The following is a 15077-nucleotide window of genomic DNA, read 5'->3' as shown; positions in this document are numbered from 1 at the left end:
CAAAAATTCCCAAAATTTCAGCATTAGTGGAGCTGAAAGTCCTGAAATTCCCCAAAATCTCCCAAATTTAACTTCAAAATCACCCAAAATGACCCAAAATCCCCCAAATTTCACCCAAAACTCCCAGAAATTTCCCAAAATTCCCAAAATTCCCAAATTTTTCCCAAAATTCCCAAATTTTTTCCTCACCCAGCCAGGTGTTCATCTTGGTGGAGCTGCAGTGCTCTGAAATTCCCCAAAATCTCCCAAATTTAACCCCAAAATCCCCCAAATTTGACCCAAACTCCCCAAAATTCCCAAATTTTTGCCAAAATTTCCCAAAATTCTGGAATTAAAATTCTGTGCAAGTCTGGTTGGTGGGTGAAAGTCCTGAAATTTTTTTTTTTTGTTTTTTTTTTTTTTTTTTTTTTTTGTTGTGGGTGTTGTTTTTTTTTTTTTTTTTTTTAAAATACCCAAAAATTCAAATTTTTCCCAAATTTCCAAAATTCCCAATTTTTCCTGACCCAGCCATGCTGTGGTGAGCTGAGTCCTGAAATTCCCCAAAATCCCCCAAATTTAACCTCAAAATCCCTCAAATTTCACCCAAAATTCCCCAAATTTGACCCAAAACTCCCCAAAAATTCCCAAATTTTTCCCAGAATTCCTAGAATTCCCAAAACTCTTGCCAAGCCTGCTTTCAGTGGAGCTGAAAATCCTGAAATTTCCCCAAAATCTCCCAAATTTAACCTCAAAATCACCCAAAAATGACCCAAAACCCCAAAATAATTTCCCAAAATCACCCAAAAATTCCCCAAAAATTCCCAAAATTCCCAAAGTTTTCCAAAAATTCCCAAAATTTCAGCATTAGTGGAGCTGAAATCCCTGAAATTCCCCAAAATCTCCCAAATTTAACTTCAAAATCACCCAAAAATGACCCAAAATCCCCCAAATTTCACCCAAAACTCCCCAGAAATTCCCCAAAAATTCCCAAAAATTCCCAAATTTTTCCCAAAAATTCCCAAATTTTTTCCTCACCCAGCCAGGTGTTCATCTTGGTGGAGCTGCAGTGCTCTGAAATTCCCCAAAATCTCCCAAATTTAACCCCAAAATCCCCCAAATTTGACCCAAAACTCCCCAAAAATTCCCAAATTTTTGCCAAAATTTCCCAAAATTTCTGGAATTCCCAAAATTCTGTGCCAAGTCTGGCATTGGTGGAGCTGAAAGTCCTGAAATTTCCCCAAAATCCTCCAAATTTAACCCAAAAATCCCCCAAATTTGACCCAAAAACTCCCCAAAAATTCCCAAATCTTCCCAAATTTTTCCCAAAAATTCCCAAATTTTTCCCAAAATCCCCAAATTTCCTCCTCACCCAGCCAGGTGTTCATCTTGGTGGAGCTGCAATGCTCTGAAATTCCCCAAAATCTCCCAAATTTGACCCAAAATCCCTCAAATTTCACCCAAAATTCCCCAAATTTGACCCAAAACTCCCCAAAACTCCCCAAATATTCCCAAATTTTTCCCAAAATTTCCCAAAAATTCCTTAAATTCCCAAAATTTTGTGCCAAACCTGCTGCTAGTGGAGCTGAAATCCCTGAAATTTCAAAAAAATCTCCCAAATTTAACCCAAAAATCCCCCAAAATCTTCCCCAAACCACCCAAAAATTCCCCAAAAATTCCCAAAAAATTGCCAAAATTGCCAAAATTCCCCAATTTTCTCCTCACCCAGCCAGGTGTTCATCTTGGTGGAGCTGAAATTCCTGAAATTTCCCCAAAATCCCCCAAATTTGACCCAAAATCCCTCAAATTTCACCCAAAATCACCCAAATTTGACCCAAAACTCCCCAAAACTCCCCAAAAATTCCCAAATTTTTCCCAAAATTCCTGGAATTCCCAAAATTCTTGTCAAACCTGCTGTCAGTGGAGCTGAAAATCCTGAAATTTCCCCAAAATCTCCCAAATTTAACCTCAAAATCACCCAAAAATGACCCAAAATCACCCAAAAATGACCCAAAACCCCAAAATAATTTCCCAAAACCACCCAAAAATTCCCCAAAAATTTCCCAAAATTCCCAAAATTTTCCAAAAATTCCCAAAATTTCAGCATTAGTGGAGCTGAAATCCCTGAAATTTCCCCAAAATACTCCAAATTTAACCCCAAAATCACCCAAAAATGACCCAAAAAATCCCCAAAAAATCCCAAAAAATTCCCAAAAATTCCCAAATTTTTCCCAAAATTCCCAAAATTCCCCAATTTCCTCCTCACCCAGCCAGGTGTTCATCTTGGTGGAGCTGCAAGTCCTGAAATTCCCCAAAATCTCCCAAAAAAGTCCCAAAATTCCCCCAAATTTGGCCAAAAATTGACCCAAAATCTCTCACATTTGACCCAAACATCCCAAAATTTTCCAGAAATTCCCAAAAATTCCCAAATTTTTCCTGTAATTCCCAAAATTCTTGCCAAACCTGCTTTCAGTGGAGCTGAAAATTCTGAAATTTGCCAAAAATCCCCCAAAAAAACCCCAAATTACACCCAAAATCCCCCAAATTTCACCCAAAACTCCCCAAAAATTCCCGAATTTTTCCCAAAAAATTCCCAAAAAATTCCCAAAATTCCCAAATTTTTCCCAAATTTCCCAAATTTCCTCCTCACCCAGCCAGGTGTTCATCTTGGTGGAGCTGAAAATCCTGAAATTTCCCCAAAATCTCCCAAATTTAACCTCAAAATCCCCCAATTCTGACCCAAAATACCCCAATTTTTCCCTAAAATCCCCCAAAAATTCCCAAATTTTCCCCAAAATTTCCCAAATTTCTGCACCAAGCCGATTTGGCGGATTTTGAAATCCAAAAATAAATTGAAAATCCATGAATTTGCCCCAAAATCCCCCAAATTTCACCCCAAATTTGAACAAAAACCACCCAAAATTTCCCAAAAATTCCCAAATTTTTCCCAAAAATTCCCAAAATTCCCGAATTTCCTCCTCACCCAGCCAGGTGTTCATCTTGGTGGAGCTGCAGTGCTCTGAAATTCCCCAAAATCTCTCAAATTTAACCCCAAAATCCCCCAAATTTGACCCAAAACTCCCCAAAAATTCCCAAATTTTTGCCAAAAATTCCCAAAATTCCTGGAATTCCCCAAAATTTCAGCATTAGTGGAGCTGAAATCCCTGAAATTTCCCAAAATCCTCAAAATTTAACCCAAAAATCCCCCAAAATCTCCCAAATTTAACCCAAAACACCCCAAATTTTCCCAAAAATTCAAAAAAATTCCCAAATTTTTCCCAAAATTTCCCAAAAATTTCCTCAAAATTTTCCAAAAATTCCCAAAATTTCAGTATTAGTGGAGCTGAAATCCCTGAAATTTCCCCAAAATCTCCCAAATTTAACCCCAAAATTCTCAAAATTTAACCCAAAAATCCCCCAAAATCCCCCCAAAATTCCAAAATTTTCCCCAAATTTACCAAAAATTCCCCAAAATTCCTGAAATTCCCAAAATTTCTTGCCAAGCCTGCTGTCAGTGGAGCTAAAAATCCTGAAATTTCCCCAAAATCTCCCAAATTTGACCCCAAATTCAACCCAAAATCACCCAAAACCCCCCAAAAATGTCCCAAAATCACCCAAAAATTCCCAAATTTTTCCCAAAATTCCCAAAAATTTCCCAAATTTCCTCCTCACCCAGCCAGGTGTTCATCTTGGTGGAGCTGCAATGCTCTGAAATTCCCCAAAATCCTCAAAATTTAACCCAAAAATCCCCCAAAATCTTGCCCAAACCACCCAAAAATTCCCAAAAAATTCCCAAAATTCCCAAAATTTTCCAAAAATTCCCAAAATTTCAGCATTAGTGGAGCTGAAATCCCTGAAATTTCCCCAAAATCCTCCAAATTTAACCCAAAAATCACCTCAAAATCACCCAAAACCACCCAAAAATTCCCAAAAATTCCCAAATTTTCCCCAAAATTCCCCAAAATTTTCCCAAAATTCCCCAAATTAGCACTAGTGGAGCTGAAATCCCTGAAATTTCCCAAAAATCCCCTGAAATTTCCCCCAAAATCCCCCAAATTTGACCCAAACCTCCCCAAAAATTCCCCAAAAATTCCCAAAAAAATCCCAAAATTCCCAAAATTCCCAAATTTCCTCCTCACCCAGCCAGGTGTTCATCTTGGTGGAGCTGAAAATCCTGAAATTTCCCCAAAATCTCCCAAATTTAACCTCAAAATCCCCCAATTTTGACCCAAAATACCCCAAATTTTTCCCAAAAATCCCCCAAAAATTCCCAAATTTTCCCCAAAATTTCCCAAATTTCTGCACCAAGCCGATTTGGCGGATTTTAAAATCCAAAAATAAATTGAAAATCCATGAATTTGCCCCAAAATCCCCCAAATTTCACCCCAAATTTGACCCAAAACCACCCAAAATTTCCCAAAAATTCCCAAATTTTTCCCAAAATTCCCAAAAATTTCCCGAATTTCCTCCTCACCCAGCCAGGTGTTCATCTTGGTGGAGCTGAAAGTCCTGAAATTCCCCAAAATCCCCCAAATTTGACGCAAAAATCTCCCAAAATCCCCCAAAAAATTGCCCAAAATCACCCAAAATTTTCCAAAAATTCCAAAATCTTCCCAAAATTTCCCAAAATTCCAAAAATTCCCAAAATTTCAGCATTAGTGGAGCTGAAATCCCTAAAATTCCCCCAAAATCTCCCAAAAATGTCCCCAAAATCCCCCAAATTACACCCAAAATCACCCAAATTTCACCCAAAACTCCCCAAAAATTCCCAAATTTTTCCAAAAATTCCCAAAAAATTCCCAAATTTCCTCCTCACCCAGCCAGGTGTTCATCTTGGTGGAGCTGAAAGCTCTGAAATCCCCCAAAACACCCCAAATTTTCCCAAAAATTCCCAAATTTTTCCCAAATTTTCCCCAAAATTCCTGGAATTCCCCAGAATTTCAGCATTAGTGGAGCTGAAATCCCTGAAATTCCCCAAAATCCTCCAAATTTAACCCCAAAATCCCCCAAAATTGTCCCAAAACCCCAAAATAATTTCCCAAAATAACCCAAAAATTCCCAAATTTTTCCCAAAATTCCCAAATTTCCTCCTCACCCAGCCAGGTGTTCATCTTGGTGGAGCTGCAGTGCTCTGAAATTCCCCAAAATCTCCCAAATTTGACCCAAAATCCCCAAATTTAACACAAAATCCCCCAAATTTGACCCCAAACTCGCCAAAACTCCCCAAAAATTCCCAAATTTTTCCCAAAATTCCTGGAATTCCCAAAATTCTTGCCAAGCCTGCTTACAGTGGAGCTGAAAATCCTGAAATTTCCCCAAAATCTCCCAAATTTAACCTCAAAATCACCCAAAAATGACCCAAAATCACCCAAAAATGACCCAAAATCCCCCAAATTTCACCCAAAACTCCCCAAAAATTCCCCAAAAATTCCCAAAAAATTCCCAAATTTCCCAAAATTCCCGAATTTCCTGCTCACCCAGCCAGGTGTTCATCTTGGTGGAGCTGCAGTGCTCCAGCTGGGGCAGGATGGAAACGTCCATGTCGGATTTGGGTTCCTCCTTGGTGAATTCCTGGGGAAAAAATGGGAATTTTGGGGGATTTTTGGGGGGTTTTGGGAGTTTTGGGGGTTTTGGGATTTTGGGGATTTTTTTTGGGGATTTTTTGGGATTTTTTGGGGATTTTTGGGGATTTTTTTGGGATTTTTGGGATTTTTTGGGGTTTTTTTGGGGAATTTTTGGGTTTTTTTGGGATTTTATTGGGTTTTTTGGGGATTTTTTTTTTTTGGGGGGATTTTTTGGGATTTTTTTTTATTTTATTGGATTTTTTGGGGATTTTTTGGGAGTTTTTGGGGATTTTTTGGGATTTTTTGGTTTTTGGGAATTTTTGGGATTTTTTGGGGATTTTTGGGGGTTTTTTGGGGATTTTTTTAGGATTTTTTAGGAATTTTTTAGGATTTTTCTGGGATTTTTTGGGAATTTTTTTGGGATTTTTTGGGGAATTTTGAGGTTTTTTGGGGTTTTTTTGGGATTTTTGGGATTTTTTTATTTTTAGGGGTTTTTTGGGGTTTTTTTTTTTAATTTTGGGGATTTTTGGGGATTTTGGGGGGATTTTTTTGGATTTTTTGGGGATTTTTCAGTATTTTTGGGATTTTGGGGGATTTTGGGGTTTTTTTGGAGTTTTGGGGGATTTTTGAGTTTTTGGGATTTTTTGGGATTTTTTGAGTTTTTTGGGGATTTTGGGATTTTTGTAAATTTTGGGGGTTTTTGGGGATTTTTGGGATTTTGGGGGTTTTTGGGGGTTTTTTTGGGATTTTTTGGGATATTTTGGGGTTTTTTTGGGATTTTTTGGGATTTGGGGGATTTTTCAGGATTTTGGGATGGAATTGGGTTTTGGGTTTTTTTGGGATTTTTTTTGGGATTTTTTGGGGTTTTTTTTGGGTTTTTGGGGATTTTTTTTGGGATTTGGGGAATTTTTGGGATTTTGAGATGGGGATTTGGGGTTTTTTGGGGTTTTTGGGATTTTTTGGGGGATTTTGGGGGTTTTTGAATTTTTTGAGGATTTTTTGGGATGTTTGGGATTTCTGGGATTTTTTGGGTTTTTGAGGATTTTTCGGGATTTTTGGATTTTTGGGGATTTTTTGGGATTTTGGGATTTTGGGGTTTTGGTTTTTGAATTTTTGGGGGTTTTTTTGGGGATTTTTTTGGGATTTGGGTTTTTTGAGGATTTTGGGATTTGTGGTTTTTGGGGGATTTTTTTGGGGATTTTGGGATTTTTGGGATTTTGGGATTTGGTTTGGTTTTTTGGGGATTTTTTTGGGATTTGTTTGGGATTTTTTGGGGGATTTTGTTTGGGATTTTTTTGGGATTTTTTGGGATTTTTTTGATTTTTTGGGTTTTGGGGGATTTTTTGGGATTTTGGGGATTTTTGGGGAGTTTTTGGGATTTTTTTTATTTTTGGGATCTTTTGGGGATTTTTTGGGGTTTTTTGGGGATTTTTTGGGGTTTTTTTGGGGCTCTTTTACATCCCAAAATCCCCCAAATCCACCTCAAAAAATGGACCCAAAATCCCCCAAAAAATTGACATAAAATCTCAAAAAATTGACATAAAATCCCCCAAAAATCACTTTAAACACCCCAAAATCCCCCAAAATCTCCCAATTGACCCAAAATTTCCCCAAAATTCCCCCAAATTTCCCCAAAATTTCCCAAATTCCCCCCAAACCTGGATGGTTCTGTGCAGAGGGTCGACGATCTGCCAGACGATCATGGTGAGAACATCCAACCCCAAAATCCACCCAAAATCCACCCAAAATCCACCCAAAATTGACCCAAAATATCCCAAAATATGAACCCAAAATTCCCCAAAAATGGACCCAAAAATTTCACCCAAAATCCCCCAAAAATTGACATAAAATCCTCCAAAATTGACACCAAAAATCCCAAAATTGACCCAAAACACCCCAAAATTGACCCCAAAAATCCCCCAAAAATTGACATAAAATCCACAAAAAATTGACATAAAATCCAAAAAAAATTGACATAAAATCCTCCAAAAAATTGACCCAAAATCCCCCAAAAATTGACATAAAATCCTCCAAAATTGACATAAAATTCCCAAAAAAAATGGACATAAAATCCCCAAAAAATGATCAAAAATCCCAAAAAATTGACATAAAATCCCAAAATTAACCCCAAAAATCCCAAAATTGACCCAAAATCGACCTCAAAAAATTGACCCAAAATCCCAAAAAAATCAACCCAAAATGGACCCAAAATCTCAAAAAAATTGACATAAAATCCTCCAAAATTGACCAAAAATCCCCCTAAAATTGACTCAAAATCCCCAAAAAATTGACATAAAATCTCCCAAAAATTGACCCAAAATCCCCCAAAAAATCAACCCAAAATCGATGCCAAACGTCAAAAAATTGACCCAAAATCCCCAAAAAATTGACATAAATCCCAAAAAAATGACATAAAATCCACAAAAAATGGACACAAAATTCCCAAAAAATTGACCAAAAATTCCCCAAAAAACTGACATAAAATCTCAAAAAATTGACATAAAATCCCAAAAAATTGACATAAAATCTCAAAAAAATTGACGTAAAATCCCAAAAAATTGACATAAAATCCTCCAAAAAACTGACATAAAATCCTCCCAAAATTGACATAAAATTCTCCAAAAGTCGACCCAAAAATCCCTCAAAAAAATGGATCCAAAATCCCCAAAAAATCGACCCAAAATTGACATAAAATCCCCAAAAAATTGACATAAAATCCCAAAAAATTGACATAAAATCCCCCAAAAATCACTTTAAACACCCCAAATTCCCCCAAAAAATTCCCCAAAATTCTCCCAAAAATCCCAAAAATCCCCAATTTCCCCCAAATTTCCCCAAATTTCCCCAAAATTCCCCAAACCTCGATGGTTCTGTGCAGAGGGTCGACGATCTGCCAGACGATCATGGTGAGAACGTCGAATCCAACCAAACCTCCCACCGTGGCGTAGAGTTTCCAGGGCTCCAGGCTCTGAAATTCCGAAAAAAAATTCCCAAAAAACATTCCCAGTTAGGTGAGAAAATGTGGATTTGATTTTTTAAAAAAAATCCCGAAAAAATCCCACGAAAAATGACCCAAAAAACCCCAAAAAATGCCTAAAAATAACCCAAAAAGGGAAATAAAATTTAAAAAAATGTGGATTGAAAAGGAAAATCCCAGCAGGGCTCCAGGCTCTGAAATTCCCCCAAAAAACATTCCAGGTTAGGTGAGAAAATGTGGATTTGATTTTTAAAAAAAATCCCGAAAAAATCCCACGAAAAATGACCAAAAAATGGCCAAAAAATGCCTAAAAATGACCCAAAAAAAGGAAAAAAATTCCCAAAAAATCCCTAAAAATGAGGATTGAAAAGGAAAATCCCAGCAGGGCTCCAGGCTCTGAAATTCCCAAAAAAAATTCCCCAAAAAAAATTCCCAATTAGGTGAGAAAATGTGGATTTGATTTTTAAAAAAAATCCCGAAAAAATTCCCCCAAAAATGACCAAAAATGACCAAAAAATGACCCAAAAATGCCTAAAAATAACCCAAAAAAGGAAATAAAATTCAAAAAAATGAGGATTAGAAAGGAAAATCCCAGCAGGGCTCCAGGCTCTGAAATTCCCAAAAAAAATTCCCAAAAAAATTCCCAATTAGGTGAGAAAATGTGGATTTGATTTTTTAAAAAATTCCCGAAAAAATCCCACGAAAAATGACCCAAAAATGGCCAAAAAATGCCCAAAAAATGACCAAAAATGACCCAAAAAATCAAGAAAATTAATTTAAAAATGTGGATTGAAAAGGAAAATCCCAGCAGGGCTCCAGGCTCTGAAATTCCCAAAAAAAATTCCCAAAAAAAATTCCCAATTAGGTGAGAAAATGTGGATTTAATTAAAGAAAAAATTCCCGAAAAAATCCCATGAAAAATGACCCAAAAAAACCCAAAAAATACCCAAAAAATCCCCCAAATCCCACAAAAAAACCACTAAAAATCCCAAAAAATCCCCCAAAAATTCCAAAAAAATCCCCAAAAAAACCCTAAAAAAAATTCCCCAAAAACCAAAACTCAAAACCCCTAAAAATCCAAAAAAAGCCCAAAAACCCACAAAAATTAACCCTAAAATTTTTTTAAAAAGCCCAAAATCCCTAAAAAACCCTAAAAATCCCAAAATCACCCAAAAATCCTGAAAAACCCCAAAGAAAACCCCAAAAACCCCAAAATTCCAAAAACTCAAAATTAAAAAAAAATCCCCCAAAACCACCAGAAAATTAAAACCCTAAAATCCCCCAAAAATCCAAAATCACCCAAAATCCCAAAACCCCAAAATCCCCAAAATTCTTCTAAACCCAAAATCCCAAAAACCACCCAAAAATCCCCAAAAAAAACGTAAAAAAATCCCAAAAAACCACCCAAAAATCCCCAAAAAAAATCCCCGAAAAACCAAAAAAACCCAAAAAATCCCCAAAAAACCCCCAAAAAAATCCAAAAAAATCACCCAAAATCCCCCAAAACCCCCAAAAATCCCAAAAAAAACCCCTAAAAATCCCAAAAAAAACCCCTAAAAATCCCAAAAACCCCCAAAAATCCCAAAAAAACCCACTAAAAATCCCAAAAACCACCAAAAAATCCCAAAAAAATCACCAAAAAATCCCAAAAATCCCAAAAAACCACTAAAAATCAACATCCCAACTCCCAATTTTCCTGGGTTTTTTGGGGAATTTCAGGGAAATTTTCGGAATTTTTGGGAAATTTTGGGAATTTTTGGGAATTTTTGGGAATTTTGGGAATTTTTGGGAATTTTGGGGATTCTCACCTTGCGCTTGTCCTTCTTGTCGTCCTTCTTGGTGAAGACAGTGTGAACCCACCAGATCTTGGTGAACATGGAGCCGTAGGAGAGGCTGAAACCCAACCCCAGCAGCCAGAGACGGGCCTGGAACATGGGAAAAACATGGGAAAAACATGGGAAAAACATGGATTAAGTTTCTGAAATGATGGGAAAAAATTGGAGAATAAACGATGAAAAAATGACAAAAAAATGAGGAAAAATGACAGAAAAATGGCAGAAAAAATGACAGAAAAATGACAGAAAAATGACAGAAAAATCACTGAAAAATTACTGAAAAATTACTGAAAAATCACTGAAAAATGACAAAAAAAAAGATTAAAAAATGATGGAAAAATGATGGGAAAATGACAGAAAAATTACGGGAAAATGATGGAAAAATGACAGAAAAATGATTGAAAAATGATGGAAAAATCACAGAAAAAATGATGGAAAAATGACAGAAAAATGGCAGGAAAATGACAGAAAAATCACTGAAAAAATGACAGAAAAATGATGAAAAAAATGACAGAAAAATGATGGAAAAAATGATAGAAAAATGACAGAAAAATGACGAAAAAATGACAAAAAATGACAGAAAAATGACAGAAAAATGACAGAAAAAGGGTGAGTAGGAGAGGCTGAAACCCAACCCCAGCAGCCAGAGACGGGCCTGGGAACATGGGAAAAACATGGGAAAAACATGGGAAAAACATGGGAAAAACATGGGAAAAACATGGGAAATATTCCTGAGACAATTGAAAAAAAAAAGGGAAAAAACCGGAGGAAAAATGACAAAAAAATGAGGAAAAATCACTGAAAAATCACTGAAAAATCACTGAAAAATGATCAAAAAATGACAGAAAAAATGATAGAAAAATGATGGAAAAATGATGGGAAAACGACAGAAAAATGATAGAAAAATGACAGAAAAAATGATGGAAAAATGATAGAAAAAATTATAGAAAAATGATAGAAAAATGATGGAAAAATGACAGAAAAATGATAGAAAAAGTGATAGAAAAATGATGGAAAAATGACAGAAAAATGATGGAAAAAGGATGAGTAGGAGAGGCTGAAACCCAACCCCAGCAGCCAGAGACGGGCCTGGAACATGGGAAAAACATGGGAAAAACATGGGAAAAACATGGGAAAAACATGTAGAAATCATGGATTAAGTTTCTGGAATTATGGGGAAAAAATTGGGAAAAAAACGGAGAAAAAATGACGAAAAAATGACGAAAAAATGACAAAAAATGACAGAAAAATGACAGAAAAATCACTGAAAAAATGATAGAAAAATGATGGAAAAATGATGGAAAAATCACTGAAAAATGGCAGAAAAATGACTGAAAAATTACAGGAAAAATGATAGAAAAATGACAGAAAAATGATAGAAAAATGATGGAAAAATGATGGAAAAATCACAGAAAAAATGATAGAAAAATGACAGAAAAATGACAGAAAAATCACATTAAAAATGATGAAAAATGATGGAAAAATGATGGAAAAATGATGGAAAAATGATGGAAAAATCACAGAAAAAATGACAGAAAAATGACAGAAAAAATGATAGAAAAATGATAGAAAAATGACAGAAAAATGACAGAAAAATCACTGAAAATGACTGAAAATCACTGGAAAAATCACTGAAAAATGATGGAAAAATGATAAAAAATGAGAATGAAAATGATAAATGATGGAAAAATGATAGAAAAATGACAGAAAAAATTATAGAAAAATGAGGAAAAAAATGATAGAAAAATGACAGAAAAATGACAGAAAAAATGACAGAAAAATGACAGAAAAACCACAAAAAATGACCTAAAAATTACACAAAAACCACATTTTAAACCCCAAAACCCCCAGAAAAAATTCCCAAAATTCCCAAAATTCCCAAATTTCCCATTTTTGCCCCAAACTCACCTGGCAGACAAAAGGGAACATTCCTGGCCCGATGTGATATCCATCCAACCCCAGCGGGAAAACTGCAGCCAGAGCCAAAGTGCAGCCAACAGCTGTCATGTTGTTCAGGTAGGGCTGAGAGTTCTGGATGTATCTGGAATTCCAAGATTTTCCATGTTTTTCCCAATTTTTCCCAATTTTTTCTGATTTTTTTTCCATTTTTCCCGAATTTTTTACTATTTTTTTGCATTTTTTTAATTTTTTTTCCTATTTTTGCAATTTTTTACTTTTTTCCAATTTTTTCTTTTTTTCCCAATTTTTTCAACATTTTTTAGCATTTTTTCCCCAATTTATTCCAAATTTTTTCCCTGTTTTCCCGATTTTTTTCAAATTTTCCCCATTTTTTTCTGATTTTTTTTGCATTTTTCCCAAATTTTTTTCACATTTTTCCCATTTTTTAGCTTTTTTTTTACTATTTTTCCCCAATTTTTTCTGCATTTTTTTCCTATTTTTTCCCTATTTTTCCCCTTTTTTTTTGCATTTTTTCCCATTTTTCCCAATATTTTCTCCATTTTTTCCCAAGTTTCTTCACATTTTTCCCTATTTTTTCCCAATATTTTTTCCCATTTTTCCCCATTTTTTTCACATTTTTTCCCAATTTTTCCCTATTTTTTTCGCGGTTTTTTCCCAATTTTTCTGATTTTTTCCCAATTTTTTCCCAATTTTTTCCCCATTTTTTTCCTAATTTTTTCCTGATTTTTTCCCCATTTTTCCCAATTTTTTTCATGCTTTTCCCAATTTTTTCCCAATTTTTTTTCAAAATTTTCCCATTTTTCCCCCAATTTTTTTCCCATTTTCCCTTTTTTTTCCTATTTTTTCCCATTTTTCCCAATTTTTCCCCATTTTTCCATGGGAAAACTGCAGCCAGAGCCAAAGTGCAGCCAACAGCTGTCATGTTGTTCAGGTAGGGCTGAGAGTTCTGGATGTACCTGAGGAGAATTCCAAGTTTTCCAGGTTTTCCCAATTTTTTGCATTTTTTCCCTTTTTTTTTTACAATTTTTCCCAATTTTTTTCGAATTTTTTCCATTTTTTTTCCGAATTTTTTCGCCTTTTTTCCCTATTTTTTTTCTTTTTTCCCATTTTTTAAACATTTTTTCCTATTTTTTCCCATTTTTCCCTAAATTTTTTACAATTATTTTTACAATTTTTGCCCAATTATTTCCTATTTTTCCCCAATTTTTTTTGCATTTTTCCCCTTTTTTTCCTATTTTTTTCACATTTTTTTAGCTTTTTTTTACCATTTTTTCCTATTTTTTTAGCATTTTCCCCCCACGTTTTTACTATTTTTGCCCAATTTTTTCCTAATTTTTTCCCAAATTTTTCGCATTTTTCCCCATTTTTTAAAACATTTTTTCCCAATTTTTCCATTTTTTTCTTAATTTTTCCTAATTTTTTTCCTAATTTTTTTCCAATTTTTTTCCACATTTTTCCACATTTTTTCCCATTTTCCCAATTTTTTGCATTTTTCCCCATTTTTTTCCCATTTTTCCCAATTTTTTCCCATTTTTCCCAAATTTTTCCCCAATTTTTTCCCCTTTTTTCCCATTTTTTCCATTTTTTCCTGATTTTTTTCGCATTTTTTCCCATTTTTTTCCACAATTTTTTCCCATTTTTTCCCAATTTTTTTCCAATCATTTTTGCAATTTTTCCCCAATTTTCCCCATTTTTCCCCCCATTTTTTCCCCATTTTTTTTCCAAATTTTTTCACATTTTCCCAATTTTTTCACGGGAAAACTGCAGCCAGAGCCAAAGTGCAGCCAACAGCTGTCATGTTGTTCAGGTAGGGCTGAGAGTTCTGGATGTATCTGGAATTCCAAGATTTTCCATGTTTTTCCCAATTTTTCCCAATTTTTCCGAATTTTTTAGCATTTTTTTCCAATTTTTTTCCCATTTTTTAGCATTTTTTCCCTTTTTTTTTGCATTTTTCGACCATTTTTTCACCATTTTTTTCCAATTTTTCCCCAATTTTTCCCCAATTTTTGCACCATTTTTTCCCAATTTTTTGCCAATTTTTCCCCAATTTTTCCCAGTTTTTCCCTATTTTTTTGCATTTTTTCCCAATTTTTCCCAAATTTTTCCCGAAATTTTTCCCAATTTTTTTCCCAATTTCTTTGCATTTTTTACTATTTTTTCCCAATTTTTCCCTATTTTTTCGTGATTTTTTACCCCATTTTTCCCTATTTTTTTACATTTTTTCCCAATTTTTTCCCAATTTTTTTCGCATTTTTTCCCAATTTTTTCCCAATTTTTCCCAATTTTTTTTACATTTTTTCCAATTCCTTCCCAATTTTTTCCTGTTTTTCCCAAATTTTTTTTACATTTTCCCCAACTTTTTCCTAATGTTTTTTGCATTTTTCCCAATTTTTTTTCACATTTTTTCCCAATTTTTCCCAATTTTTTTTTACATTTTCTTCCTATTTTCCCATTTTTTCTCTATTTTTTCCCTAATTTTCCTAATTTTTCGCATTTTTTACCATTTTTTCCCAATATTTTCTCCATTTTTTCCCAAGTTTCTTCACATTTTTCCCTATTTTTTCCCAATATTTTTTCCCATTTTTCCCCATTTTTTTCACATTTTTTCCCAATTTATCCCTATTTTTTTCGTGTTTTTTCCCAAATTTTTCTGATTTTTTCCCAATTTTTTCCCAATTTTTTCCCAATTTTTTCCCAATTTTTTCCCAATTTTTTTCCCAATTTTTTCCCAATTTTTTTCCCAATTTTCCCCAATTTTTTCTAAACTTTTTCCCAATTTTTTCTAAACTTTTTTCCCAATTTTTT

General features: G+C 34.6%; 1 protein-coding gene across 1 annotated transcript in view; it reads right to left on the bottom strand.

Moving 5' to 3' along the window:
- LOC146421546 (gamma-aminobutyric acid type B receptor subunit 1-like) overlaps window positions 1-12458 on the bottom strand; it is a 29437-nt gene extending 16979 nt beyond the window's left edge. The window contains exons 1-4 of the mRNA XM_085047166.1: window positions 12261-12458; window positions 10326-10442; window positions 8401-8508; window positions 5454-5547 (exon numbers count right to left, since the gene is read on the bottom strand). Of these exons, the coding sequence (XP_084903292.1) occupies window positions 5454-5547; window positions 8401-8508; window positions 10326-10442; window positions 12261-12458 (517 nt within the window). The remainder of the gene's footprint in view (window positions 1-5453; window positions 5548-8400; window positions 8509-10325; window positions 10443-12260) is intronic.
- Between the last annotated feature and the right edge of the window lie 2619 nt (window positions 12459-15077).

This window comes from Lichenostomus cassidix, unplaced genomic scaffold (genome assembly GCF_008360975.1).
Source record: "Lichenostomus cassidix isolate B80296 unplaced genomic scaffold, HeHo_3.0 HiC_scaffold_33, whole genome shotgun sequence".
Lineage (NCBI taxonomy): Eukaryota > Metazoa > Chordata > Aves > Passeriformes > Meliphagidae > Lichenostomus > Lichenostomus cassidix.
Note: the sequence above shows the minus strand (reverse complement) of the source record. Positions and strands in the feature narration are given on the sequence as shown.